At 48.1% G+C, this 27662-nt stretch overlaps 1 protein-coding gene across 3 annotated transcripts; it reads right to left on the bottom strand.

Annotated features, from left to right (window-relative positions):
• Nucleotides 1–981: 981 nt before the first annotated feature.
• On the bottom strand, nucleotides 982–27657 carry ZBTB49 (zinc finger and BTB domain containing 49). Of its 3 annotated transcripts, none has more exons than XM_026514393.4 (8): nucleotides 27555–27657; nucleotides 18984–19154; nucleotides 15734–16833; nucleotides 13189–13235; nucleotides 7132–7205; nucleotides 5142–5224; nucleotides 4888–5049; nucleotides 982–2121 (listed from the first exon to the last, which is right to left on the bottom strand). In XM_026514393.4, exons 2-8 carry the CDS (start codon nucleotides 19133–19135, stop codon nucleotides 1448–1450), a joined length of 2292 nt encoding a protein of 763 aa, XP_026370178.1. In that variant the 5' UTR covers nucleotides 19136–19154; nucleotides 27555–27657; the 3' UTR covers nucleotides 982–1447. The 3 variants fall into 3 exon arrangements, with proteins under 3 accessions (XP_026370178.1, XP_026370179.1, XP_044245655.1); XM_026514394.4 differs by lacking the exon at nucleotides 27555–27657 and adding an exon at nucleotides 18679–18707 and having other exon boundaries at nucleotides 18984–19070; XM_044389720.3 differs by lacking the exon at nucleotides 27555–27657 and having other exon boundaries at nucleotides 18984–19653.
• Between the last annotated feature and the right edge of the window lie 5 nt (nucleotides 27658–27662).

Consider the following 27662-nt stretch of genomic DNA (forward strand, 5'->3'; position numbering starts at 1 on the left):
AGGGACACGAGGGGTGGGAGGGGCAGTGGACAGGTGAGTGGATCGCTGGATGGGAGGTCCTAGGGGGATGAGGGCTGTTGGGCCCGGGATACCAGAGGGAGATGTGGAAGACAAGCGGAGGAAGGAGGGAGACCCCCGCTCATGGGTGGCTACTGCGGTTCGAGTTGACTCCCAGGCACACCTGCAAAGTTCCGGGTCTGACCGGCCACATGTCCCCGCGCAGGTGGCCATGCCCACATGAACCTCGGGTTCTCCCATCTGCAAGATGGGGATGCTACACACTTGCTGCCCCAGACCTGCAGGGCTGCGGAGCCGGTCATGGCTGGGAAAACCCGGGAGCGACCCCGAGTCTGACTTCAAAGTGGACATTTCAGTCTGCAACTACGCTGCTCTCCCCTGAAAATGCTCACCTACCCGCTTCGCTCCTTGGTAGTACTCTATCTCGGAGTCCCAGTGGACACAGACACTATCCGTGGTCCTTTGTGCAAGCATTTCACAGGCAAGAGACTTGTGCCACACGGGGACCTGCATTTAAATCCAACTGCTTGGGCTCACTCTGACAGTCAGTGACAGCCCCACGCACACCCCCCCATTCTGTCCCAGAGGCCAGCAGGTCTGCTGGACAGGTGAGGAGGAGGCACACATTTGGGAAGCCCCGCCAAGCAACTGGACCCTGGGCAGGTATGTGCAAGGGGGTGATGGGGTCACCTGCACCTTGTATGGGAGCTATAAGATTTCTATCTCAGACTGTAGAAAAGAAAACCCCAAGAAGATTCTGAGAGGCTGAGGAGCTTGCCTGGGACCTGATCAGTAAGTGGCAGCCAGGACGGAGGCCCTGTTCCGGTGGCTTCTGAAGCCCACCATCCCAGGTGGCTGAACTGAACCCAGGACTCATCCTGGCAAAGTGAGCCCTTGTTGATAATTATTTTTATACCACTGTGGTCTTTAAATTAATGAAAATCATGGAAGAAACACATTATATAGAAAGTCAAGTTTCATTTATTCAAATTAAATTATAGCATGAGTTTCATATACAAATAAACTTTTTGTGTAAATAAAAATACAAAACAGTACAAATTTCAATCATGTATAAATGCAAACAGATTTGTGTTATTATGTATTTTTCCCTTTCATGTGACTGAGACGTACAGTAGTTGACCCCACGCGTGCACGCCCCGTGCTGGCAAAGGTCAGCGGGATGGTTTCCCAGGCTGTCCACTCCTCCAATCCCGTGTCTGTGTGCACAGGGAGCCACCGGGCCTTCTTCCCCAATCCTGCGGCTCCGGAAGCTTTCAGTCATCAGTCACCATCAGCACAGAAATGGTCAAACTATTCTCGGGCCAGTGAGAAAGGGCCACCACAGAGAAGCGGCTCTCTCCCGCAGCACAGATGCCGGTCTGCTGGGCTCAGAAAAGGCTCCAAAGCTGGGACTTGCTGTCGCTGGCCATCACTGGTCCAGCTCGTTTTCATCCTGCAGCGTCTTCATGGCCAGCCCCCAGAGCGTCATGCTGGAGAAGAACTGCCCCTCGGAGTTCCTGTATGGCGTGGTGGCCCCACGGCTGCCCAGAGCGTCGCCACAGTGATTGTCTGGCGTGGCCAGGAACGAGCGGCCCAGGGACAGGCCATCGGGCTGCAGCGGCTGCTCGCTGGCCGCGGTGGCCACGTCCGGGTAAGTGTAGGCCTGAGGCTGCGCCGGCTGCATCAGAGGCTTGGCGAGTCTGCCGGGATCCAGCCCGAGCTTCTCCGGCTCATCGGCTCCGGGAGGCTGAGCCACGGGCCGGAACTTGCAGTAGGAGCTGGCAGAGTGGCCGTCGAACTCTGTCACTGAATCCTCCACGGGGGGGACGGGGAGCTTGACCGACACGGGCATCAGAGCCACAGACATGTCTTGGGAAAAGGAGTCCGAGCTCTGAGATCTCTCCAGGTCGGAGGTCTCGGCGGCGTGAGCGAGCTGGCCCAGCGCGTCCTGGCCCTCGTCGGGCCTGTGGTGCATCTTCTCGTGCCGCCGCAGCACTGCTGAGCGCGTGAAGCACTTGCTGCACACCTCGCACGTGTACGGCTTCTCCCCAGTGTGCGTGCGCACGTGCCGGCGGAGGTCGCCAGACCCCCCGAAACACTTTCCTGCAAAACCAACAAGGGATCCTTTTAGAGGAGGACGTTCTGGAAGGACGTTCCCCCTCCCCCTTCCAAAACACGACTCTGCGTTAGCGTGCCCGAACTCTAGCCCTCCTGTCACCTGCTCACTCTGGAAGGCTCCTCCGTTCTTCTCCAGCTGCGTCCCTCCGACCTGCATGCAGCCTTTGGGTTGTGGGTGCCTCGGCATGAGCCTTCGAGAGCCCCCGTCTCCCTGCACAGGAGCGCCTCGCTGGCAAGCCGAGCTGCCTGCCCCTACTGGCCCGTGCTGGGAAACCTCATCGGTTTTGCTTAAATTTTCATAAATCTACCATGGCTAATCTACAATTTAGAAATACCTTTTTGCTTTTAATGTCATTTCACACACACTTCTCCCGGTTCTATTACCTTTCTGTGTATATGACAGAGGGAGACGATCTACTTCCGTGATCAGGGTAGGTGAGAAGGTCAGCTAATAACCTTAACCTCAATAAATAACCTTACAGAAGACATCACCATTTATGGAGGACTGAGAACACACCGCGCAGTTATATGGACACATATTTAGAACTTCTCCCTTATCGTGTGAATGCTCAGCTATGCTGCCCTCGTCAGGCAGTGGGGGACCACTAAAAAAACGCACTCTGAACAATGAACTAGGTGTCCACACGCACGCATTACATTCTGGCCCCTCCTCCCCACACAGCCTACCGAGGCACACCGCGTGACTCTGTGTCTTCACGTCTACACCTGGCCCGCAGCGTCAGGCTGGCTCTCCTTCATGGAACACCCCAGTAATAGCACTTTCACCATTTCCTGCGCTGTCTATAAAACATACGGTTCACACATAGGTGCTATTTCATGGACTCGAAGCTTCATAACCACCCCTCCGTGGGCTGCACGTTGGGGTGGTTTGCACCTCTTTGCTACTACACTTCATCCTCACTTAACATTTTCTTTTCACTGTTTCCTTAAAATAAATTCTCCATAGTGGAATTACTGGGCAAACGGGAATAATCTTTTCTAGGGTCCTTAGGCATGTGAATTTTAGCCACAGCGGAGTTCCCGCCAGGAGAGGACCAGGGGCAGTGTCTCTCTTTGATCCCACCAGTCAAGGCAAGGGAGCCAGATGTCACAGCTGGCCAGCTGTGCTGGTGGCAGACAGGAGGGTCCCCTGCACGGCTGTGGCCTGAAGTCCCCGGCAACACAGGACACGGTGTTTCCACAGACCGGACAAGGGCCGTGCTTGCAAGCGAGCTGCTTGGAGCCATCCTCGATCCAGCCTAAGAGGACTGCCCAGGGGGGCAAGGAGACCCCGACAGAGAAGTCTTCTGAGAATAAACTGCTAGGACCCAGGGCTGAAGGAAAATGCACATCTGTACCCTGGAAAGTGCAGAGAAATGCTTGGAAAGGAAGAGAGGGGAGGGAAGGAGAGGGAGTCCTTGGAAGAAGCATGAAATGGGGGGTGGGTGGAAAGAGGGGTAAAGGAAGAGGGGGAGCTCTATTCCCCAAAAAGCCCAGGATGTGAAGCCATCTTAAAACTGAACCCGTCTTCTGAACTCAAGAAAACGAAAACACACCCACACAAACTATACACGAATGTTCACAGCAGATTTGCTAAGTGAAAGAAGGCAGTTACGGAAGACCACACGCTGGAGGATTCCATTTATATGAGATGTCCAGAATGCAAACCCAGAACGAGGAGGTAGATTAATGGTTGCCTAGGCTGGAGCGTGCGAACAGGGAGTGACTGCTAGTGGCCTTGGAGTTTCTTTTTGGGGTGATGAAAATATTCCACGATTCCACAGTGAGCGCGGAGCCCCAGCACTGGGCTCGATCTCACGACCCTGAGATCATGACCTGAGCCAAAATCGAGAGTCGGACGCTCAGCCGACTGCACTACCACATGCCCCGACATGATTTTATTTTAATAAAGAGGAATGAGAACAGTCGCAGACTTGCCTAAATGCGTATCCAGGAGAGCTGTACACAACTCCAGTGGGAGATAAAAACGAAGCTCCCTTGTGGCTACAAGCCAGAAGGCCCGCCCTGGGATGCCCGCTCCTGGCAGATGAGCGCTCTGAGGAACGCTCTGCTGCAGCCTCCCACGTGTTCTCACCAGAAGACCACACACACGGTCACTCCCTCACTCCTCCATGATCCAGTTCACGCTGCCACTCGTCACAGGCACGCACGTGCACACACGCACGCAGTTCTTCAGAGGCTCAAACACTGGGATCACAGGTCACAGGGCACTAACGCCGAGCCCCCAGTGCTCACGCGCACAGTGACGCACCCGGACAGCGAGGGCCGCCGGCTTTCCCTCTCCTCGCGCGACTTTGCTGCTGCACCAAATGCCCACAGGAGGCACCTCTGCTTCTAACCCAGGATCCCGAGAAGCACCCCCTCCTGACCCCATCACGTGCTCTCGATGCTCCTGCAGGGCAGTCCACCCGCAGCCCCCGCGCCTGGCTCTTCAGGCGGCACACCACGCTCTCCCACACTTTCCCACCTGTCTACACCCCGCTGACCAGGAGCGCGCGGCTCCCAGGGCTCTGTCCGCAGAGCACCTTAGGACAGCTCTGGACACCTCTCAGGAACATACGTGAACGCAGGACTGAACGCACCACCACGTGACGTGGGAAAGAAACCGCGCTGCCTCCATTTTACCTGTGAGAACAGGGATGATGTACCCACGACACCAAAACAGCCAATGACAGGGCGGGCGCAGGGACTGGCGCCCCGCCCCCACCGGACGGCCCGCCGGGAACTTACCACAGGCAGAACAGCTGTAGGGCCGCTCCCCCGTGTGCCGAATCCGGTGCTTCACCAGCTTCCTCTGCATGTTGAAGGACTTGCCGCATTCGTCACACGTGAAGACTTTATCGGCCGTGTGTGTCTTCTTGTGCTCCTTCAAGTTACTGAAGTTACTGAACCCTGGGGAGACCACAACAGGTGCTCAGCTGAAGGACCGAGAACGCTGCCACTGGCAGTCTTCAGGACAAAAATAACCAAAACACCCGCAGTACCTCGCCCACAGATGTCACACAAGTGTGGCTTCTCTCCCGAGTGAATGATGATGTGACGCTGGACATCACCAGACGCTGCAAACCTGTAATGTGATTTGAAAAACCATTACGAATTTCTTTCTATGCGGCTGCAAATCTTTGTGATTGCAAGTCACTGACGAGAGCAACTGCTCCGTACATTCCTTCAGAATGTAATCAGAAGTGGCCTGGTTCATTTGAAATACGCATTTTAAAAATATTTTTTCTTTTTTATTATTTTTTTAAGGATTTTTTTTTAAAGATTTATTTGAGAGAGATGAAGACAGAGACAGCTACAGAGATAGCAAGAAAGACCATGAGCGGGGGGCTCCCCACTCAGTGGGGCGGAGAGGGAGAAGCAGACTCCCTGCTGAGCAAGGAGTCCCATGCGGGACTCGATCCCAGGACCCTGAGATCATAACCTGAGCCAAAGGCAGAAGCTTAACTGACTAAGCCACCCAGGCGCCCATCTCTTTTTTAAAAAGAAAGTAGAAAATGATGCAAGTGTTCTGTTTTTATTTTGTTTTTCTACCTAGTTCCATCTTCCTTCTTCAGAGATGGTCAGCAGCTTGGCTCGGGGAGTAATTCTAAGCCAGGCTCTCCAATACAGAAATCCACGCTTCCTTTCCACCACACCTGATTGAGTAACTGGTTCTATTTGGGAAAAGATGCTGCCTATAGACATGATTTTAAATGCATGCCTTCCTTTAAATGGAGTTCAGAAGATTCCCATTTAAGACATCGTGTAAAACAAGGCCAACACTGGAGCGACAGGACCACCTGAAGCAGCAGGGGGTCCACGCTACAAGGCACCTGAAATGAGCAGTCCGAGCTACCCCGGCATGCAACGGGGTCATCGGTGTTCAGGTGGCCGTGGCAGAAAGGCAGACATGTCAGGCCAGGCAGCTCTTCTTTCTTTGTTTCCTCCCATCCACAGAGACCTGACAAGAGCTGCTTCTTGTGCTGGCCTCCCCACAGCACGCGCCGCACTGCAGTAGAGGGCTCGGACTTTCATCGTCCCCACATCTGTCTCTGTCCATCATTCCTGACAATGAACTTATCAGAGGCAGAACTTGTACTGTTTATTTCTATGTTCCACTCCCAGCACTCAGCACACAGTAGGTGCCAAATAAATGGTGAATAGTGAAATAAATGAACGACGGAATTGCTGAGACTGGTGGCTGCTGCCCGAGCACGACCGCTCGAAGAGAGCATGTGGACTCCCGACAAATGACCCAGTGAGGGGAAGAGGGTCCCCCCAGACTCCGTCACCAGTCACAGCCCTGCCCAGCCCCTGCTTAGGGCCCCTCCTCCGCTGCTGAGCTCTCAAGGCCTTTCCCTGATTCAGCTCGGGGCACTTCCTCCGGCCCTCTCCTGACGCTCAGGCTTTCTGGCTGCCAAGTCTCATTTTCCCCACAAGACAGTCACCTCCACGGGGACATTTATCTTGTTAATAGACATTCTTGGAACGAATGGAAATTTTGGTATAAAATAATTTTGTTTCATGTAAAATCCCATTTCATAAGACTCGTGTCCTAGAGCCAGCAGAGAGGGAACACAAGCAGGGGGAGTGGGAGAGGAAGAAGCAGGCTTCCAGCGGAGGAGCCTGATGTGGGGCTCGATCCCAGAATGCCCAGATCACACCCTGAGCCGAAGGCAGACGCTTAACGACTGAGCCACCCAGGCGCCCCTAGAGTTTCTATTAATTAATTAATTCTCTTTCTTTTTGCTCTTCTCATCATGTATCCCATGGAAAGCCGGAGGTTTACTTGTGTTCCTCAGCGACAGAGTTTCTATTAATTAATTAATTCTCTTTCTTTTTGCTCTTCTCATCATGTATCCCATGGAAAGCCGGAGGTTTACTTGTGTTCCTCAGCGACAGAGGGACCCCAAAGGTGGCTCAGAGAACACTGAGTTCAAAGACAGACTACAAGTTATTCCTTATAAACGGAAGAATAAGCCCAGCACTGACCTCTTTCCACAGATTTCACAGATGTATGGTTTTTCACCAGAATGCCGACGTAAGTGAGTCTGCAAGTTACCTGCCTGCAAGAAAGCGGGGGAAGAAAAAGCATACCAATAATGAAAAAATTTTCTTAAAGGTCCCAAAATTTAAAAGGAAAACTGACAGCTTGAGCCAGGTCCCGGTCCAACTTTCCCAGGGAAGATTACCTATGCACAACTCAAAAGCAGCCTGTGCGAGGAGATCAGGGACCAGCCCAAGTCCAACTCCACGGAGTGGCCTTGCCCAGCAGCCTGCTGAACACAGATGCGTCTCCATTCTGTGCCTGCCCCACGTGGGCCCCTGGCCTGTCCCACCTCAGGCGTGCACCGTGCTGCTTCCCTCTGCAATGGGCCCGGCACCCTGTGGAGGCTACTCTGGGGGCTTGTATTTAAATAGACCTTGCTGTGCTTTATTTGGAGTTTTTAACTTGGACCATCTATGTGCAAGTGTCCCTTGGAAAAAAAAAAAAAGTAGCGCCTGTACTTTATTATTTCAGGATTTCTTCTTTTTTAAAAAACTGCTTTTGCTCCTAGAGATGGTCAGACTGTGCAAACGGGACTTGCAGCGGCAGCATGGCTGTTCTCCCCGCCAGCGCGGCCGCTGTTTTACCTTCGTGCAGAAACGCACGTCAGGAGCTCCGCAGTAGCCGGTTCGCTGCAGGGCCTTTTATGTCCCTAATTTCTGAAGCTAGCAGGGCTTCATCAAGAATAACTTATTTAAATGGAGATCACAAAATAGATTTCCACGTAATCACCAATAAGAAGCCAACGGGAAACTGCCTAAGTACCTTGAAATTAAACCTGCAACAGCGTCGTATTGAAAAGCTCCTGGCTAATGTCGCAAATCAGGATTGGAACAAAATCCTCCACTGCTGGAACTCAACTTAACAGACTCAATCTGTCCTGTCCCCTGCCTAATTTTTTACAGTGTTCTGTTATAAAAACACTGACATGAATGAATGACTATACCCAATGGGAAACGTGCAGGCATTATGCACAAAACAAGCCAAAAAGGGAGAACGAACAATAGCACCCAACTGACCAACGCAGCTTTGTAAAATCTGTACACTTGACTTTAAATAAAATGCTCAGTTAGTCCTCAGCCTTGGGTCTGAAGATGGTCTGAAGTCCACGTATGCGTGGAAACTTCCAGGCAGAGAAAGTGTGGTCTGTGGGTTTTATGTCACAGAACATGGAGAGTCTGTGTGTCAGGCTCTGGGAAATCACCGAGTCAGACGTTATGTTTCAGAATATGATAAATAACGGCTTAGGAAAAAACCCAGGTTTATTTCAGAAAGCTAAAGGGAAAGAACTTGGCAAAGAACTGGGAAATGCCCAGCTTTATCGGAATGACTCCTAATAACAATAAAACAACAACCGTCAACAGCGGCTCCCGGGGGCTGCCGGCCTGACACCCCGCACAAACCACTCCTCGCCACGGCTGCACACTCTCCTCCAGATGCCGACGGAGAGCAAGATAAATAAAACAGCTGCTCCTGTTACACGGCTGGGCCAAAAATGAGCACTGGCTTGTGTGAGTCTACACTCGCACAGGCCCTGAGATACACTAGCTTGTGTTGACGATTCGGTGCAACCCTCACTCGGCCACGAGGGAAGCAGCTCCCTGGAGGTAATACAATGCACCACCGACTGTTTTAAGTCCATCAATTCCAAATTCCAGAAAAGCTCATCAATTATGTAACAATTTGAACAGCACCATCTGCTCATCTCTTAAATTAGGTCCTTCTTGTTTTAAGCTATTTTGTAAACGATGTATCATGACTGAAACATATTCTCTGAGTCACTTCTTAGCAGTGCTGCGACCTTTCTTGTTAAGTAAAGTGTAACAATTACTTGTTTTCAAAGCAAGTAACAATGGCCTTCCACTTAAAATAGTGCAGTAAGCAACAGTAAAACCCTTGAAAATTTTTTTTAGCTATTTAATGTCAGAAAGGTATAATGAAATCTTTCACCAGCTAAAAGGAGCACATACTGATCTGATCAATGATATAAAAGCAGTTTAAATACTGAACAATTCAGGCAAAAAAGTCCAACAATGCCAGCAATGATTAATGCCAAATTACAGAGCGAACTGGGAGCCAGATTATTTGATCTTTAGCAAAGTATCTGTATTTTTAGTAAACTTTGACTTCCTCTAGTACTGATTACAGGCTAAGTACCTAGTCCACATCTTGGAGATTATCTACAGCTGGACATGTGACCGCTCTCACAAGCGGTCATGACAGGAACTGCTACGGATCAGTAAGAGATCATGAGGAATGAAGCACTCTGCTAGGCAGCTGCAGACACTGCGTGCCCTCGTCGCCACAATTCCCTCACAAAGTTGTAGTGTCGCGTTTTATGGAAAAGTGAACAGATGCTCTGGGAAGGCAGGAATCAGCCTAAGCTCCTACAGGTGGCCCAAATATCCCGAACCAGGCCCGACTGTGGTCTCGAAGGCTGGCAGCGCTGCCATGCTGTCTAGCTATGTTCCAGAACACTAGCAGGAAAGGGGGCTCTGTTCCTTCTAATCAAATATTTTAAATTAGGAGGGAGCTGTCAGGATTTTTCAGAGAAAAACTGCTGTAGAAAAGAACTAACATCTGATCTATTGAGTAATTTAAAAATAAGTCCTTCCAATATGCACGTGAGCATCTGTATTTAAACGTGGACAAACCAAGCATATGTTCTCTATTAGAGCACTCTTCTAAAGGCAGATTATTTACAGGAAAAACAGCCAAGGAATCATACCATTTTAGACATAAAAGGGATCTCAAATCTTAAAAGTCATCTAGTTCAGGAGTTTGGGGGCTTCAGGATTTCACAAAATAAAATTAACAGGGGAAAATAAATCTGGAGATGCACAGAGAGCTGTCACCTAAATGGCAGTGATCATTCTGACAGTAGGGCCTTCGACACTGGGAGTGTGGGGTTACCACCTCAGGGCCAGAAGTTGCACGACTTACGAGAAGTTCACTGAAACACTCTTATTTCACCCTGTCACCTGTGGTGCCAGGCGGTGCCAGTGCCCCGGGGAGCACACCTGTCTCCAGGCAGGGCCCCTACACACGGACAGACCTGGGGCACCCCTCTCCGGACAGCACTGCCAGAAGGCACTGCGCCAGCCACTCAAAGTGTCCATTTCTACGCCTTTGGAGAGACCGAACTGCTCTACTCTCCCAAAGCCAGCTCAATGCACCCAGGTTTCCTCCTCCCACTGCTCACATCACAGGTACGCAGACCTGCCCCTCCCTTCCCTCTCCTCTGGGGGCACCTACCAGTCCAGGTTCTACTCCACACTCTAAAGTATGCAGGGCTCCCGACAGCTGAAATCTGCGCGCAGACCGTGTCCAGAATGACATTAACAGACGGACAGTCTGTTGTCACAATCTCAGATTATGGTAGCTTCTCAAAGCTCACATATCATACTGCTTACGACTCATCATCAAGGTTGTGGTTAACTTTTTTCCCCAAGACTGATCCTACTAAATATAAATTGAGTAAACAGTATAAAAGATTAATTCTCATTGGTAAATCTGTTTTCTCGCTTTCAAGTCTTCCAAAAGATAAAATACTTACAAACTCACTTCTACCAAAGTAAATATGCCAGCAACAGCATGGGAGCATTCCAATCCCGCGTAACCACAAACATTTACTCCAGTTCATTCTAAGGAACATTTGGCTTAAGGCGAAGGATGGTTAGTGGGCACTGCTTACAAAGTACCCCATATAAACCACCCTACAGCTCTCTTGTCCTCGAATGCCAGAGACCCCCAGGCTTATCAAATGCCGGCTTGTCTTAGCGGCTGACCTAAACAATGTCTTAACACATTTCATGTCCTCACCCACCCCACACACCACTTCTTCCAGGCAGAAATGACCACTCTCTTTTCTTTGCCCGTATTGTTCCCTAAGTACATTTCTCCAGCTCGTGGCAGAGCTCCTTGGACACTGCAGGCTTGCAACAAACACTTGCTGAATGAAGTTTTTTCAAAGAAGTCCTTGTTCACAAAAAATGTCACAATTTCGCTATGAAATAAAACAGCAATATACATCTGAAAACTGCAACTATACATAATCCTATATTCACAAAAATCTGACAGAAATACAGACCCCAGCACAGACGAGGATTGTGGTGGCGTCTGTCAGCCAGGGCTGCCCCTGACGGGACTCAAGAGGGCAGGTGCAGGACAAGGTCTGAGCAGTGCTCCCAACTTCAGAATGGCCGTAATACAACATACCCACGCTCAAACCCCACCCCAGAACAACGGAATCCGTCTCCGAAGGGGGGGCCCTGGCCTCGGTGACGGGAGAGGAGGCCGAAGGCTGCCTAGAGATATTTGAATGTCTGGTTTTCTTTGATTAGCAATGAAGAGTCACAGAAGGCTCCCAGCAAGGAGGACAGAACCCACAGCGTTACCACATTTTAAATGGATGAAGGACTTTTGTGTCCCTTGTTCCATTCACTGCTCCTAACACACACATGAGGCACTACATGCGTGTTGTAAGACTTAGAAAAAAGTTATGGTTGCTAATTATTAATAGTCATTAGTCCAGGCCTCCGGCTTTCCCCCACCCCAAAGCTGTAAGGTTAGGATGCTGGAGGAAGACTGGTCTGCAAGAACAGAGGGGCCGACACCAGGACGGGAAACAGTGATGACCCTCGAGCACTAACTACGTGCCAGGCAGGAGTTCGTACTCCTACCGACTCAGGTACTCCCCACACACCTGCTGGGCTGGCATCTCATCTCCCCAGTTTTACAGACAAGGAAGCTGAAGTGCCAAAAGGTGAGGCTGCTTGCCTGAGGTGACTGAGCAGTAAGCCAGGGGCAGGACCCACATGCAGACTGCCCGGCTCCACAGCCCCAGCTCGGAAGCCCCGGGCGAGGCTGCCAGGAAGGAGCGAGGCCTCAAGTACATGGCGGCTGGAGGGGTGAGGACTCCCATCAGCTCTGCAAAAACTTACTGAACATTTAGTGGGTGCCTGGTGTTCTCCTGGATGCCAAGTACGGATTAAAGACGCAAAGGCAGACGTTAGGACTTGGTCAATCACTGCATGCAGGGAGCCGCACGCGTGAAAAGTCCCTGAGAGCACAGGGCTGGGCGCATGGGAGGATGAAGGGGACACTGGGAGAGCTGGCTCCGTGGGGAAGGTGTCAGAACACAGCACTGCCATTGAGTTTCCGTGCCCTGGGGAGGGCCTGCCGCCCAGCCCTTACCAGCTAGAGGGCTCTACTCTTGGATCAAGGCCCAGCCTGGAGGCCTCGCCCGAGGGAACAGCATCTGCCTAGACCTGCTACTACAGGGGTCGCTTCGCCCGCCGCCCACGGGCTGTAAAAACAGCTGCGTGGTGGCTGCTTCTCATGCACCCCCGGAATGCCAGGGCCCGGCGTGGGGCAGAGCAAGTCACCTCCTCCTACTTCAGAAGAAGGTTTCCACCAGGCTACAGTCAACATTTTCTCTAAAACATGAAATCTCTAGGTTTCTTTATGTCCAGTGCCCAGTTCAGCACACAGCCCACGGGAGGGTGCAGCACATGCGGGCTGGATGAGAGAATACGTGTCCAAATGAGCTATCAAAGGTCAGCTAAAAGGCAGTCCGAGCAGGAACAAGAATTGCTTGCTCTGTTCTCACCTCTTAACAACCTTAGTCCCCATAAGAGTAAGAAGCCACGTGTCCTGGATCTAGCCCAGCCTTGTGCGGCGCCCAGGTGTGCGCTCATTGTGGTTCACTGGAAACTTCATTCATGAAAAAGATGAAATATACTAGGACTGGACCCATCCTTAAGGCGGGTGGGGAGGGGGAGTTCACACACTTACAAAAAAAATGCTGTTTTTTCCCCAATGAACTAAAAATTTGTTTTCTTGAGAATTATTTTCTCCTGACTTAGTCTGAAGTCAAAGTTACAGATATCATCAGAGGCTTCTCTCATAAGTTCAAACGTATGTCTTATTTGTAATAATAAAAAAAAAAAACACTGGGTTTCAGGTTTCCAATTATTAACAGTAAATAAGAGTATTCCCACCTGAGAGAAATGTTTCCCACAAATGTTACATTCAAAAGGTTTCTCACCTAAAACAAAACAAAATAACAACTTGTAAAATCATTAGTCATATTTGCAGGATAATTTTGTTTAAAATGTTAAAACTATTTCCCATGTCCTTTCAAAAGGGAGCTCAAGTTCTTTATCAGAGTCTGAAAATGGGCAGTCACTACGTCCTTGTAACTCTCTCTGGCCCTCAGACGGCGAGCAGATGACATAGCAACAGCAGCATCCTGTCCACCCTGCCCTTCAGCCTGACTCCTTTACCACCAACTTCTGATGCCACGAGGGTGAACTCATTCACACCACACGAGGCATACACACAGGGGAGCCTAAAACAGAGTGCGCCAGGGAGACGCCCCCTCCACTGCCTTTCAGCCCTGGTTGACACACGCTAACGGGGAAAACAAGATTTCAGCATGGGAGATGTGCTTCCCTGCCCACTTCTCACCTCTGATTTTAGGAACTCTGAGTAAGTGCATTCTGGAATAGAACAGATACAGAGTGGACTCCACTATGAAGAAGCCACAGCAGTTCTGAACAGACTCTAGAACGTGATCTGTTTAAAAGTGTACTTCAAGGTACCACCTTTCACCTGTAAAACCCTCTTAGGTCTTGAAAATCAAGAACCTCCCTTTTTCCCCATTTCCCTTGAATCAAGTGGCTTAAGATTCTTTTAAAAAATTAGTGTTTCCCTTCTTACTGTGTTGCTCGTGTTTGCTACCTCGATAGCTTTCTGAGTTCCTGCTAGGACATTTTCATGTTCATCTTTTCCTAAAACTGTTTAATGGCTTGTTCAAGGCCAAGGTGGAGGTTTCGACCCTGTGTAATTATAATCACATGAATCCTGTATTCGGTGACTATATTTAGGTCTGAAATTACGGGGATGATAATGTTAAGTGACAGCCCCCAGTATAAGTTACAACAGTTAGAAAAAGGAAGCCACCAGTCACTAAGACTCACACATGACCGGGTCAGTAACCCTACTCTCGTGGTTCTCAACCTTTTTACTCTTAGGACCCCTTCACACTCTTAATAATTGAGGACCCTAAAGAGCTGTTGTTTACATAGGCTATAGATGTTGGAATAGCCCATATCAGAAATGAAAACAGTGATTTTTAAAACACACGACCAAACATTTCATTGGCCACCAAAGTGGTGTGGCCTTTAGCTGACTCCACTGCACACTCGTGGGAATAGGAAAAGGCGGCAAGCAACGTCACAGACTATGACGGAAACAGTTCTGGCCTCACAGACCCCCTGAAGGGGCTCTTCAGACCATAATCCGAGAAGCGCTGCCCTTCTCAGTTTCTGTCTCAGTAAACATCTGTGCCACGACTGTATGACTACAGGCATCCAAAGATGTTCCTTCAGAACAAACAACGTAATTTCTGTTTCCTTTAAAGCTAACTAGATATGTTTCTCAAATACACATTCTAATGATCATTCGGCTCTAGGAAATTCATGCAAACAGAATGACCTAAATCAAGTTTTTCCAGGGCAAAACTGAATCAATGATACTGCCTTCATATTAAGTAATCCTGAACTCTTCCTCCTCCTCCTGACAGCACTTCATGTTCAAATACATTAAAACTTACGAAGGGCTTCCATCTGTATTAATTTAAAGTCTCTCAATAATACTACGAGGTAGCAAACACCTACGGAAACGGGGAATCCAAAGTGATGACAGATGTCCGATCAGTAATCACAATTACGTAAGCACCTTAACGCGGTTACCCTAGAGGCATCCTGTAGCACATTACTGCTCATGCTTGTAACTGTCATTAATTTATGACATGTATTAGAGTCATCAAGTCTAACTGCAAGAAGGAAAGTAACACGGAAATAGTGCATCACGTGATGTATATGCACTACGTAACACCTTCAAATGAGCACCTGGAAAAAATAAACTTTTTGGAAAGGGGACGAGGTACAAATTAAGGTAATAAAACTTTGAAAATTCAATGTTCAAAGTGGAAGAATTTACATATGAAAATATCAAATGGTTAAAGCTGATCCTTATTAAAGTTTACCTCTTCCTCCCAAACCACAATTTAAAAAAAATCTGATATGAAAATTACTTCCCAGAGAACTTTTACTATTACTCTTATTTCAGTCTGAATGAACCGACAACATCATGCTTTAAAAAAAATAAACTTTCTCTAATTCTAAAGTGCAAATATAGCTTATCCACTTTAGAGTATGTTTGAAATTTTCAGTGCATCGAAACAATTCACTACACTTCTTTAGAGATGGAAACTTCATCATATAAAACCATATTAAAAACGAAAAGTGTGCCATCCTTTTAAACTGGTTCTATGAAAGCATCTACAGAACTTCGAGATTATTCTTTAAAAGTCTTCACCAAAAATATAAAGAGAAGCTAACGCTCCTTGACTTTGGGGGGCATTATCAATGATGTCATCAAGCAACAGCAAAGCTTCTTACAAAAGCAGGAGCAGGCAGTGGCGTCTGAGCGTCTGCATCATCTCCTTTCCTTTTGCCTGTGGGTACTGAATCAGTGTACCTGTATGTGACCGTTTGTGAAGCTCCAAATTGCTTGGGTGTTTAAAAGGTTTCCCACACAATTCACACGTGTACTGTCTCTGTGACTGAAGCATCTGGGACTGGTCCTCCAGCGCCGTGGGCTCTTCGGGCCTCTCCAGTTCGCTAATGCAGTTAAAATGCTCAGAACTGACGAGTTCTTCACCTTCTTTCTCTTCGGCACCGTGGCTGTTGGCTTTCTCTGTAGTATCTGCACTGGCACATTCTACCGTCTTCGTGAAGCCGTCATCCGGCTTGGCCTCCGATGGCTGCTCTGCAGATTTCTGGGACTTGAGGAAATTTAGCTTCTTAAGGTGAATGGCCTTTTTGAGCCTCATTTGTCTGGTGGGCAGCTGGCACGGGTTGTCTGACTCAGGGTCTGGGGCCGAGTCACTCAAGGGCTGGGCCAAGAAGTGGGAAGGCAAGTGCTCTGAAGACTCCAGGACGCATTCGGAGTGACTACCGGCGCAAGGCTGGTTGTCGCCGGCCCCGAGGTCTGGGGCTGCGCCGAAAGCGAAGGGCTGCTCACTCGGCCTCTCGTGACCCGGGCACGCGGCCTGTTTGTAGTACTGCTTGCTGTAGAAGTTTCTGAGCTTGTAGTAGTAACTCGGCTGTCTGAAAGGCAGTTCCGGGCAGGTGCCAGCCAGAGGGTCGGGCGCTTGCTTGGACGCCTCCCCTGCGGAGTGATGGAGATGAACGGACGGTGGATCGTGAGCGTGTGACTCATCCAGAACTTTGCTCGGCTGAACGTCGGCGGGACAGTCCTGCAGCAGATGAGAGTAGCCTTCACTCGCGCCACAGTGCGCGTCGGCGGGCAGGGCGCTCTGCAGGGAGAACGCGCTGCTACACGACACACCCGGGGGCTGCTCCGCAGTGGTTGATTTTAAAAATGTGTGACACAGATTCAGAACATTCTGAACTTGCAAACACTGTGCTATGTCCAGCATTACTTGTATATTGTCCTGGTTAAGATCCAGGTGAGAAGTGTACATGAAGTCCAGGATCTGCCCAATGCCGCTTACATTTTTAATATCCAAGTGAAAAACGTCACTCTTTTGCCCTGATGAGTTCTGAAAGAGGCTCCTGATAAAAGAAGGGGTACCTGTTTACAGTATGATAATTTTTTTCTTATAAATAATCCTCATGATACTACTAAAAAAATACTATCCTTCTACAAATGCCAAGATTTTAAAACTAAGCATATTTTAATCCTTTGAAAAATTATGGTAAGCCATTCAAACAAAGTAACTCAGATGAATTAAAATTACTGTGCTGGATATCCAACCTTCCAAACAGATCTCAAAGTAAAATTCTGAAATACACTCATTGTTTTTTTCAAAATATAATTATCCATATGTATTATTAATTGCATACGGATACAGTATAGTCAACTAAAAGATACACATTTTTCAATATTTCATGTCTAGCCTGGCAAATTATATTTTGGGCCATAAAACACATAACAAAAATATTTCCATATCTAAATGCCTTAAAAATGTCTCAAAATAAAAATAGCTATAGTAAACCAACATTTGATATTTTTTTTTAATTTTAATTTTTTAATTGTGACAAAACATACATATTTACCACTTGATCCGTTTTTCTTTTTTTTTTTAAGTGGAGCCCAATGTGGGGCTTGGACTTAACAACGCTGAGATTAAGACCTGAGCTGAGATCAAGCGTAGGGATGCTTAACCGACTGAGCCACTCAGGCACCCCACATTTGATCCATTTTTAAGTGTTTAAAAACTTCAAACATAAGTATAGTTCAAACTGTCAATTCGGTGGCATTAAGTACATTCACATTGTGTACCCATGACCACCAGACATTTCCAGAATCTCTCATCTTCCCAAACAGAAACTCTGTACCCATTAAACAGTACCTCCCATTTCCGCCCCCAGCCCCTCGCAACCACCATTCTACTTTCTGTCTCTATGAGTCTGACAGCTTACAGGACTTGATATACACTCATTTTGTAATCAGATCTGTTAAGAGGTTTCTCAGCAACCCAATGGCTCACAAACCAGCAGTGAGAAAAAGAAAAGGCCTATGAGTTATTAAGGGAAAAGGGACACCATATAGCCCCAGCACTTTATTCTGGGTACACGTCGAGTTCCAGGTGAACGAATTTGTACTGCATATAAACCAGCAAGCTGACTTAGGTAACTGGTCTTGCAAGCTTGTTGAAGACATTTTATCTAATCGGATCACCTGCTTCCCCCAAACAGCCTTCAGCTTTGTTCTTACCTAAAGGGAAGAACATATTTAAAAGGGGTAGGGAAAACTGAATCTGGGACCAGGATGCATGGGGACAAATAGTGCTGCCCACCTCAGTGAGCTGACCCCATTATCCTATGTACTTAGAGCACATATGAGAGCTGAGGTTTAACTGGATGATTCAAGATTATCAAGGAAAGATGAAATCACATTCCATATATTGTTTACTAGAGCAGTAAAATGGTATGCATTTTAAGGGAAAGAAAGGTAAAAAAAAAAAGAAGCTTTAGTGCTTAGAGAAATAAATCTCAGCTATTCAGAAAATGTATGGAAAACACCTAACTTTAATAATCCAAAAATGATTATAAGTAAATTGAATTCAAACTTATTTTCTTAGAATATTCAAATGAAAAACAAACACTAAAATATTTTAATAAAAAAATAGTACATAGGAGGTTTCCCCTCTCCAATTTCTTTTTTTTTTTTTAAAGATTTTATTTATTTATTTGACAGAGACAGCCAGCGGCACAGGGAACACAAGTGGGGGGAGTGGGAGAGGAAGAAGCAGGCTCCCAGCGGAGGAGCCTGATGTGGGGCTCGATCCCAGAACACTGGGATCACGCCCTGAGCCGAAGGCAGACGCTTAATGACTGCGCCACCCAGGCGCCCCGTGTCCCCTCTCCAATTTCTTATCACAAGAAAGTTCTTACCAGGAATTCTACTCCTCAATCTTCTTATCCTGAAAGGATAAGAAATATATAGAGAAGACAGACATTAACTAGAACTATTAAAATCAAAGACAGAGTGCCAAAATACATTCATTGCCTAAATATATTTTAGTTAAACTCTCTTTTCCTCTCAGGTTACTCTAAATACAAAAAGCAAAATATCCACAATCTGCTATGAAGATAAGGACAGTGAAATCCAAGGAAAAAATAAAATTTAGTCAAAATATACCCATGCTAGAACATCTTTTCCTCCATACAGTTAGAAGAACAGAATCTAAAATACGTACCTAAAATACTGGCTGAAAGCTGCTAGAACATTCTTATGTGCTTTAAAGCACACTCCTTTCACGACCAACATACAGTCACAAAGCAAGCCTTGGATGCGCTGCTCGTGCAGCTGCTGGAGGAGATGGCAGCTGTGAGTAGCCACTGGGTCCATGCTCAACCACCCAGGAGACCTACAACAAAGAACGTGAATGAGACCGAGATTCAGGGATACAACTGGGAGCTGATGGGCCCGGAATCCACTGACTGACAGGCAGCTCATGGTCATGATTCCTTGTTAGTCACACTTCAAACAAACTAACAAAAACCCACAAAAACTTTGTCTTAGGCATTAGACCAGTGCTAATCAACAGAAACACTGCAGTAATGGAAATGCTCCGTATCTGCACTGTTCAGTACAGTAGCCACTGGCCACATGCGGCCACTGAGCACTTGAAATGTGGCTGGAGTGACTGAGGAACTAAACCTTTAAACAGCCAGCATATTTGACAGTGCCAGTGCAGAATATGACCATGATAACACTGTATGCACTTCTCTTGTTTCTCCTTAGGAACAGTTCAATGAAAACATACCCACACTTGTAAGTTAGAAAAAAGTCAACTAGATGAGATCAGCCAACATTTATTGAGCACCTGAATGAGAACATGGGGCACTGAATGAGAAGGTGGGAAAATTAGGAGCTTATCTGGAGAGATAAGGAAGAAGTCAAAATAAACTAGCACCACTTGACAATAATAAAAGAGGCATCACAATGCAGCATTATTTATTTTAGAGAGAGAGAGTGAGCAGGGAGAGAGGGAGAAAGAGAATCTCAAGCAGACTCCCCACTGAGCATGGAGCCTGACATGGGGCTCAACGTGGGGCTCAATCTCACAACCCTGAGATCATGACCTGAGCTGAAACCAAGAGTCGGATGCTTAACCGACTGAGCCACCCGGGCACCCCATACGCATTTGTTCCTTCTTGCATCTCTGCTAGGGCACTACCGTAGCAGAGACCTGTCTTACAGGTACCCTGGGCAGAAATAAAAGCATAAGGTACCTGCTGAGCTTGAGAGTGCTGAAGCCAAGTAAGTGGTAGGACGTGACGTACGTGTGTGTGTGTGTGTGTGTGAGAGAGAGACAGAGAGAGAGAGAGAGAGAGAGAGAGAGAGAGAGAAACAAGATCAATATAGAAGGTATCACATCTCTTCAACATCTATTTACTGACTGACTACCATGTGCCAGGTACTAGGGCTACAACAACAAACAAAACATGCCAGGTCCCCACACTCACGAAAGTCAAATTCTACTAAAGGAAACACATACACACAGAAGTACACAACACACAACTAAACAAATACAGTAGTTAGAGCTAGACACTTGAATACACAGAGGAGGAAGGCATGGGTTCATGCCTAGGAGCACAATCCAGTGAGATATGATTACAGGAAGAAATGTGGTGGGGAGAAAACGAAGTCAGACTGGGACAAGCCTATGTGGGTTAACGTGGCAGTTTGGTACAGTAAAAACCTGAAAAGCCATTATCTGCTTTATTTGCTTTCATCCTCACTGCATAAGCATTATTGAAAAAATCACTAAACCATTAAGTCAAAACCTAAGCTTTTTAACATGGCTCCTTCTTCTACCATCATCACCATCACCACCACCACCATCATTACCACCATCACCACCACCACCACCACCATCATCATCACCATGACCATCACCAGCATCACCAGCATCACCATCACCATGACCATCACCAGCATCACCATCATCATCATCATCATCATCACCATCATCATCACCATCACCACCACCATCATCACCATCAGTACCATCGTCACCATCACTACCATCATCACCACCGTCATCACCACCTTATCCCCCACTGTGCCCAGTATGTGTCAGCCAAAATAAACTATCTGTGCCTCCCTAAACAAGCTGTGTTGGGGACAGTTTGGAGGCCTAGCCCACTGCTCACTACCTGCATGACTTCGGGCAAATGACTTCTCCATGTCCACTTTCCTCATCCTATCTCACAGGTTACTGAGACAATTGTGAGAGCCCATGTGAACATCTAATACAGCAACTGACATATTAAGTATTCAGCAACCCTGAAAAGCCTATTAAAAATGCAGATTCCTGGATACCATGGGGAGTTCTGCTCAAGTTAGCATGGGATGTAGGCATCTGCACTGTAAGCATCCAGGTGATTCTGAAGCAGGCAGATTACAGACCTCTGCCTTCCTCTCTCCCCAAAAAGCCTTTGGTTCTGATACTTCCTGTCCTGGGAATACTGCATTTACACCGGACTCTCCCACCTTTCAGATAAGGCCCACTCCCCTATCAGGGCTCATCTGAGCTGTTGCCAACTCCTAGAAGGCTTTCCTGCCATTTTGAAACTTGTTCCTTCTTCCCCACTGTTTCCTCCTCAAGTCTGACTCCAGGGTCCCTCCTCTGTGATCTTATAGCACCCCATACATACTGCCATAAGATAACTTTTCATTATGCTCTGTCATTTGTGTCTCCAACTCTGCTGTGAGCTCTGAGGGTCCCATCTTATTCATCTCTGCCTGGCACAGAGCAGATACTCCACCATTAAAATCCATGCTAGCTAACCTCTGTTGCGAATTAGCAACAGTTAGTAATGTTTGTTTATGTCTTTCTGACTCCCTCGACACTCTCACAACAGCTCTTCTGAGTCCTTTCTGTTCTCTTCAATCCCACCATGTCTGTGTCCCTCATCCATAAAAGTGACTGTGACCCTGACTCCACTAAGAAGGCTGAGCCCACAGATAACTTGATATAACCTGAGTGCCTTTCTTTTCTCAATTCCAAATTTTTCACTCATCCCTCACTCAATCCCTCCAGCTTCACAGGATGAAGTGTGCCTTCTTATGCAAAGCCAACTTCCCTTCTCCCCTTCACCCCCCCCCCCCGCCTGCCCCCCCCCCCCCCCCAGCCTTGGCTTCATCCTCAGCTCTTTTGCTGCTTCACTCTGTCCCCAACCGACCGGCTCACCAGCTCCTGCAAACACCAAGATTGTCCCACGTTGAAAAAAAGCAAAACAGAACAGGACTAAAAAAACCTTCCTGCTAGGTACATCTAATCATCATAGGCCTCTCTTTTACGCCTCTCAAAACAGCAACTACACATCCCACTTTTACTTTTTTATATGCTTTTTAAATTGAAATTCAATTAGCCATCATATAGTACATCATTAGTTTCAGATGTAGAGTTCAATAATCCATCAGTCGCATGTAACACCCAGTGCTCACCACATCATGCACCCTCCTTAATGCCCGTCACCCAGTTACCCTATCCCCCCAAACCCCCACTTTACTTTCTTAAGAGTTCTTTTCCCCTTGTAGTCTTGCTGCCATTCTCACTGTGCTGAAATAGACTTGTCCACAGTGGCCTTTCCTCAGTCCAGTCTCCTCAGCTGTGCTGCAGCATGTGGAGTATGGTCTGCCCACCTCCTTCTTGACATCCTCTCTCCAGAACTCTTCGGGTCCTCTTACTACACCCCTGACCTGTTCCATCTCTATGCTGTACTTCTTCCTCTGAGAGCCCTCAAATGTTAATGTCCCTTAAGATTCGGCCCCTGAGCCTTCTCTTTCCCTTGACAATCACATCTATTCTTAGTCTTCATCTGCTCTAAGCAGACAAACTCCTAAATGTGAAACTTTCGCTCTGACCATCACTTCCAAATATCCAACTTTCTGCGAAACGTCTCCAACTGTATGACCCCTCAACTTCGAATCTCTAAAACTCACCCCCACCATCTCACCCCCATCTCTATACCTTATTCTGAGTCCCCTATTTCTTAATGGAAAGCTTAGTTTCTGATACATAAAGTTTGGAGCATTGGCACGATCTCCTGGTTTGAGATTAGGGCGGGATGCAAGGAAAACTGGTGACGTCACCTATAAAGAGCAACCCTGCAGCACTGGGAGAGGATAATATCACCCAACACAAGACTACGGAAAGGGAAAGCATTATGTCAGGTGGTGGGGCACTGTCCCGTGTTGAATCCTCAAGGGAACTGAACAGCCAAATGATGGAGCAATCAGTTACCTACCCCCCCCCCCATCGGTGGCTCAAAAAGAAAAGGATTATGGGCTATTCTCATTACCTCTCATTTACTGACTATTTGCTATAGGCCACGAACCGTGCTACACACATTCTATCCACTAACTCAAATAAGGCTACCGGAACCTTATTATCATCATTTGTAAGTGAGGAAATTAAGAAATGAGGAGTTTAAGTGACCAGCCCAAGATCATAAAACTGTTGTGTTCCAAAGCCAGGATTTAAAGCCTGGTTCCTAACCGGCTATGCTATGTCTCATGAGAAAAAGGACATTAAAAATACAACACAAAACCTTCCTCTACAGACTTAAATGCTAACTGCAGCAAATACTCTGAATCTGCTTTAGACATTTTCCAGCTACAGAGAAGGATACATGTGGTTATAAACTCGTCCACAGTTTACAGCGACTGTAAAAATCATCTCTTCTGTACTGCTTAGTACAGTTCTCTAATGGCTTCATGATGTCAATCCTGTACCTCCCCAACAAGCTTATAGAGAGTTCTAGAAAAACAATTTATGTCTTATATTCCTCATGTGTCCTATGAGTAACAACTGTAAATAACAATGTATCATGTACCTAAGATCAGTAATAATAAATGGCACATATTTATAAAATGCTTCTAACATGCCAGCCACTATGCTAAGCCCTTTACCCACATCCTTTTAATTTTCATGCTCATTTCATACTCAATTCGCACTAATTTAATTCTCATGATAACCGTAGGATAAATACTACTGTTATCCTCATTTTATAGATGAGGACAATGAAGTACCTGGAGGATTAAAGATGGCTACAATTTTGACATTCCTCCCAAGGGGAGGCAGGATCTAGGTCTTTCCTGCCTTGAATCTGAGCAGCCTCTGCCTTAACCAATGGGACAAGCCAAAGTGAGGGGGTAAAGCTGTGCTCATTTCTGGGCTGAGGCCCTAAGAGCTGACAGCTGCCACTGTCTTTCTTCTGGAAAAGTGACTCTGGAGGCCTGAGTCGGCCGTAAGGCACCCAACTGGAGAGAATACATGGCGCCCAAGAAGGACTTGGCTGAGCTCAGCCTTCCAGCACCCCCTACGCAGCTCCAGATATGGGGACAAAGCCACACCGAACTCCGCAGAGCAGCCCCCGCCTCCAGGTGAATATCACGTGGAGCTGATGAACTGCCCAGGGGAGCCCTGCTTCAATTCCTTGCTCGCAAAACTGGGAGATAAAAAAAATAAGTTTCCAAGTCACTAAGTTTTGGGGTAGTTTTTTGTGATGCAAGAGACAACCTGAGCAGGTACAGAGAAGACGGACACAGCTAATAAGTAATAGACAGTAAGAGGCAGTTAGGATTTAAACCCAGGGAATGACTCCAAAGCCCCCATGCTTAACCACTACTCTGAGTTACACATAACAGATGAAAGGCCTTCCTCAGATCAAATCAGCTGCGCCTTCAGTCTACCACCTATGCCTGACGGCGCAGGTTAAGCACAGAATACGTGAGGATGAATGCGTGCAACACGAGGCGTTGTGATGTGACCCAAAGAGCACAGACCTATCTCCACCTCTGCAGCTACACACTCTGGGTGACAAGGAACAGAAATCTCATGCGGTAAACACACAGACTACATCTGTCTTATTGATGAGTTTATCTCTGGTACTTACAAGAGCTCAATACATAGCTTCTGGCTGGGTGGAGACACTGGGCCTCTGTTTTTGGATATGTAAAAATGGAGGGGTCCCCCACTGGGTTAAATAATTTCTAAAGTATCTTCCTGTTTTATTTTTTTAAAACATTGTGTTTATTTTGAGAAGGAGAGAATGAAGGAGCACAGGCGTGAGTGGGGTGTGGAGGGGCAGTGAGAGAGAGAGAGAGAGAGAGAGAGAGAGAGAAAACCTCAAGCAGGCTTCACACTCAGTGTGGAGCCTGATGTGAGGCTGGATCTCACAAGCCTGAGATCATGACCTGAGCCAAAATCAAGAGTCAGACACTCAACCAATGGAGCCATCCAGGCACCCCAGTATCTTCTTGTTTTAAATATTACAAATCTGTACCAAAAATGTGATGGTGAAAAGATGGGACTGAATGGCAGCAAAAGGAATGAAAAGATAGGAAAAGAGAGACAAACGCAAGAAAAAGCTTAAATGTGAATGAAGAGGTACTTCTAAAGGGAGTAAGAGCCAGAATGGAATTTTATCCTGTAGAGAGGCTCCTAGAGCAAAGACCCTTCAGTTCTGTGGAAGACTTTACCCACTGGTCAAACACCAAGAATTTGCAGCAGTTTGTTCCCTGGAGCCATTAATGGGTCACTTCTCCGAGGGCCCATGGTTCACACACCTCAGCACCCAGCCTGCCTTGTTGTGGTCCTATCTTTGTATTTGGCCATCATGGTTTTCAAATGGCTTATTCCTAATCCGCACCTCACCCCCACCCCGACCCCAAACCGCATGACAAAGCAATGGCTTCAGGCAAGCAAGCCTGGTTCTTGTCTTAGCTCTACACTGACTCTAGGACGCTATGCAGGCCAACGTGGTTGAAGTGCTAGCGTGTGCCTGACGTGCAAGACATTGTTGTGAGGAGGAAATGCTGATTAACTGAGTGAGATCTGTTCCCTGCCTTCCACAGACTGCTCAGCTCTCCTATCACTCACCTAACTTTACAGATTGTCACTACATGCCGGACCCTGCGGGTACGAGGGTGAACAACTCACATGTGGTCATCTATGCCTTCAGGAAGTGTCAGTCTGCCAGAGTGAACAAGCAATTCAACTCCCTCCATTCTGACCTCACTTTGTATTTTCTAACTGATTAGGTACGTCTTTCCAGCTCACATCTTAACTCAGGCAAAAGACCCTGCAGGCAAAGCATCCCCTGATAGAAACCGAAACTACCCCTCAGGCCATAAGGACTGCCTTGAGCCAGGAAGACCCCAGGTGACTGACCTTAAGACAACAATGGACTTGACCTTCACTGCCCACCTGCACGTATCCACCAATGTCTGTCCGATGTTTACCTTAATATAAACCTGGAAGCACTTCTGAGACTTTGGAGACAGTCTTTGGGATGCTAGTCTGCTGTCTTCCCCGTGTTGGCCTCCCTGAAATAAATCCCTTTCTTGTTTCACCACCACCCATTCCCCTGCCTTTAGATTTTGTCAGTGATCTGTTTGGGACCCCCAAAGCCAGGTGCTCTTGTACCCCGATGCCCCAGACACAGGAAAACAAGAATAGCACTTTCTGGAGATACTAAATGAGGGAAGTACAAATTAATTTGAAGGACGAGGGTCAGGGAAAATTTCCTCGAGGAAGAGACATGTGTGCTGAAAGCTGAAAACGGGTTACAGAGAAAGACTGAAGAAAGCCGCGCCCCACCCCGGGGTTTCCAGGGGGAGCAAATGAAAAAACAAACGCAGGAGAGAGCAAACAAGGATGAGGCACACATATGTGCCTGGCACACAAAATACCATAAGGATCTGCTCTTTAAAACTTGGGGCATGCTGTCACTTTTGTTGGAAAATGTTTTTTTCCTTGTCCATTCTGGTGAATTCCTTCTGTGATGGGCTGAATCATGCCCCCCCCAACCCCTACATTGAAACCCTAACCCCCAGTACCTCAGAATATTTCTAGGTTGGAGACTGGGTCTTCAGCGAGGTAATTAAGTTTTAAAATGACGCCATTAGTGTGGCCCCTAATCCAATCTGACTGATGTCCCTGTAAGAAAAGGAGATCTGGACCCAAAGAGAGACACCAGGGATGCTCCTGCACACAAAAAAGGCCATGTGAAAACGCGGCACAAAGGTGGGTGTCTGTGAGCCGAGCAGTGCAGCCCCAGGAGAAACCAATCCTGCTGCGACCTTGATCTTGGGCTTCCAGCCTCCAGAACTGCGAGAAAAGAACCAGTCGGCGGCATTTTGTCATGGCGGGCCTGGCAAAGGGATGCACACTCCCTGTTCCAGGCCCAAACACGCTCGCCTCGGGAGTGAAACCCCCTCACCGCCCCCGCCGCCCCGGGTTACCACCCGGGTCACTGTAGCTTACAAACCCTACTCACACCCCGTTCACCTGCTAGTCACTCAGTTAGGCATGCTCAGTGACCACCCTGTGTGCCAGCCCCGTCTCGGGGGCCGCGAAGAGCAGCTAAACCACTAAGCGGCAGGCGCTGTGCCGAGTGCCCTAAGTTCACCGCCTCCCGAACCGGACCGCGGACGGCGTCCCTGTGCCCGCTACACGCGCGAGCTCAGCTCACACGGAAACGAGACCGCACGGGGCCAGGGACGCCGCTGTGCTCAGCACTGCTCCCGACTACAGGGTGACGCTGGGAGCGCGCCCGGGGCCCGAGGGGGAGGCACGGGGGCGCAGGCCCCGCTCTGGGCCCGAGGGCCGCAGCCAACTCCCGCGCGACCCTGGCGCTGCCCGTGGGCGGGGGCGACTCCGGGCCCGGCCCGCTCTCCGGGCCTCTCCCACTGCACCGCGCTGGGCCTCCGCGCCCTCCCGAGGCCGGCCTCCGGCCCCGCGGCCACCTACCCTCAGAGACCGCTCCCTGCCCCGCTGCCGCGCTCAGCGCCGCCCGCCGGGCTCCGGCAGCCGCGGAACCATCCCGACAACGCCCCCTCGACCGGCCGGATCCGCCTC

This window comes from Ursus arctos, unplaced genomic scaffold (genome assembly GCF_023065955.2).
Source record: "Ursus arctos isolate Adak ecotype North America unplaced genomic scaffold, UrsArc2.0 scaffold_9, whole genome shotgun sequence".
NCBI classification, from domain to species: Eukaryota; Metazoa; Chordata; class Mammalia; order Carnivora; family Ursidae; genus Ursus; species Ursus arctos.

What these genes read in the sequence shown, in the direction of transcription:
- ZBTB49 (XM_044389720.3), bottom strand. Translation starts at nt 19,249, where the DNA reads ATGACCATGAGCTGCCTGTCAGTCAGTGGATTCCGGGCCCATCAGCTC. An exon ending in GCTTTCAGCCAGTATTTTAG is followed by an intron (nt 16,834 to 18,983) that starts GTACGTATTTTA and finishes TTCTTTTATCAG; the next exon opens with GAGCCTCTTTCAGAACTCAT. An exon ending in GTGTGACATCTGTGGGCGAG is followed by an intron (nt 5,050 to 5,141) that starts GTACTGCGGGTG and finishes TGGTCTCCCCAG; the next exon opens with GGTTCAGTAACTTCAGTAAC.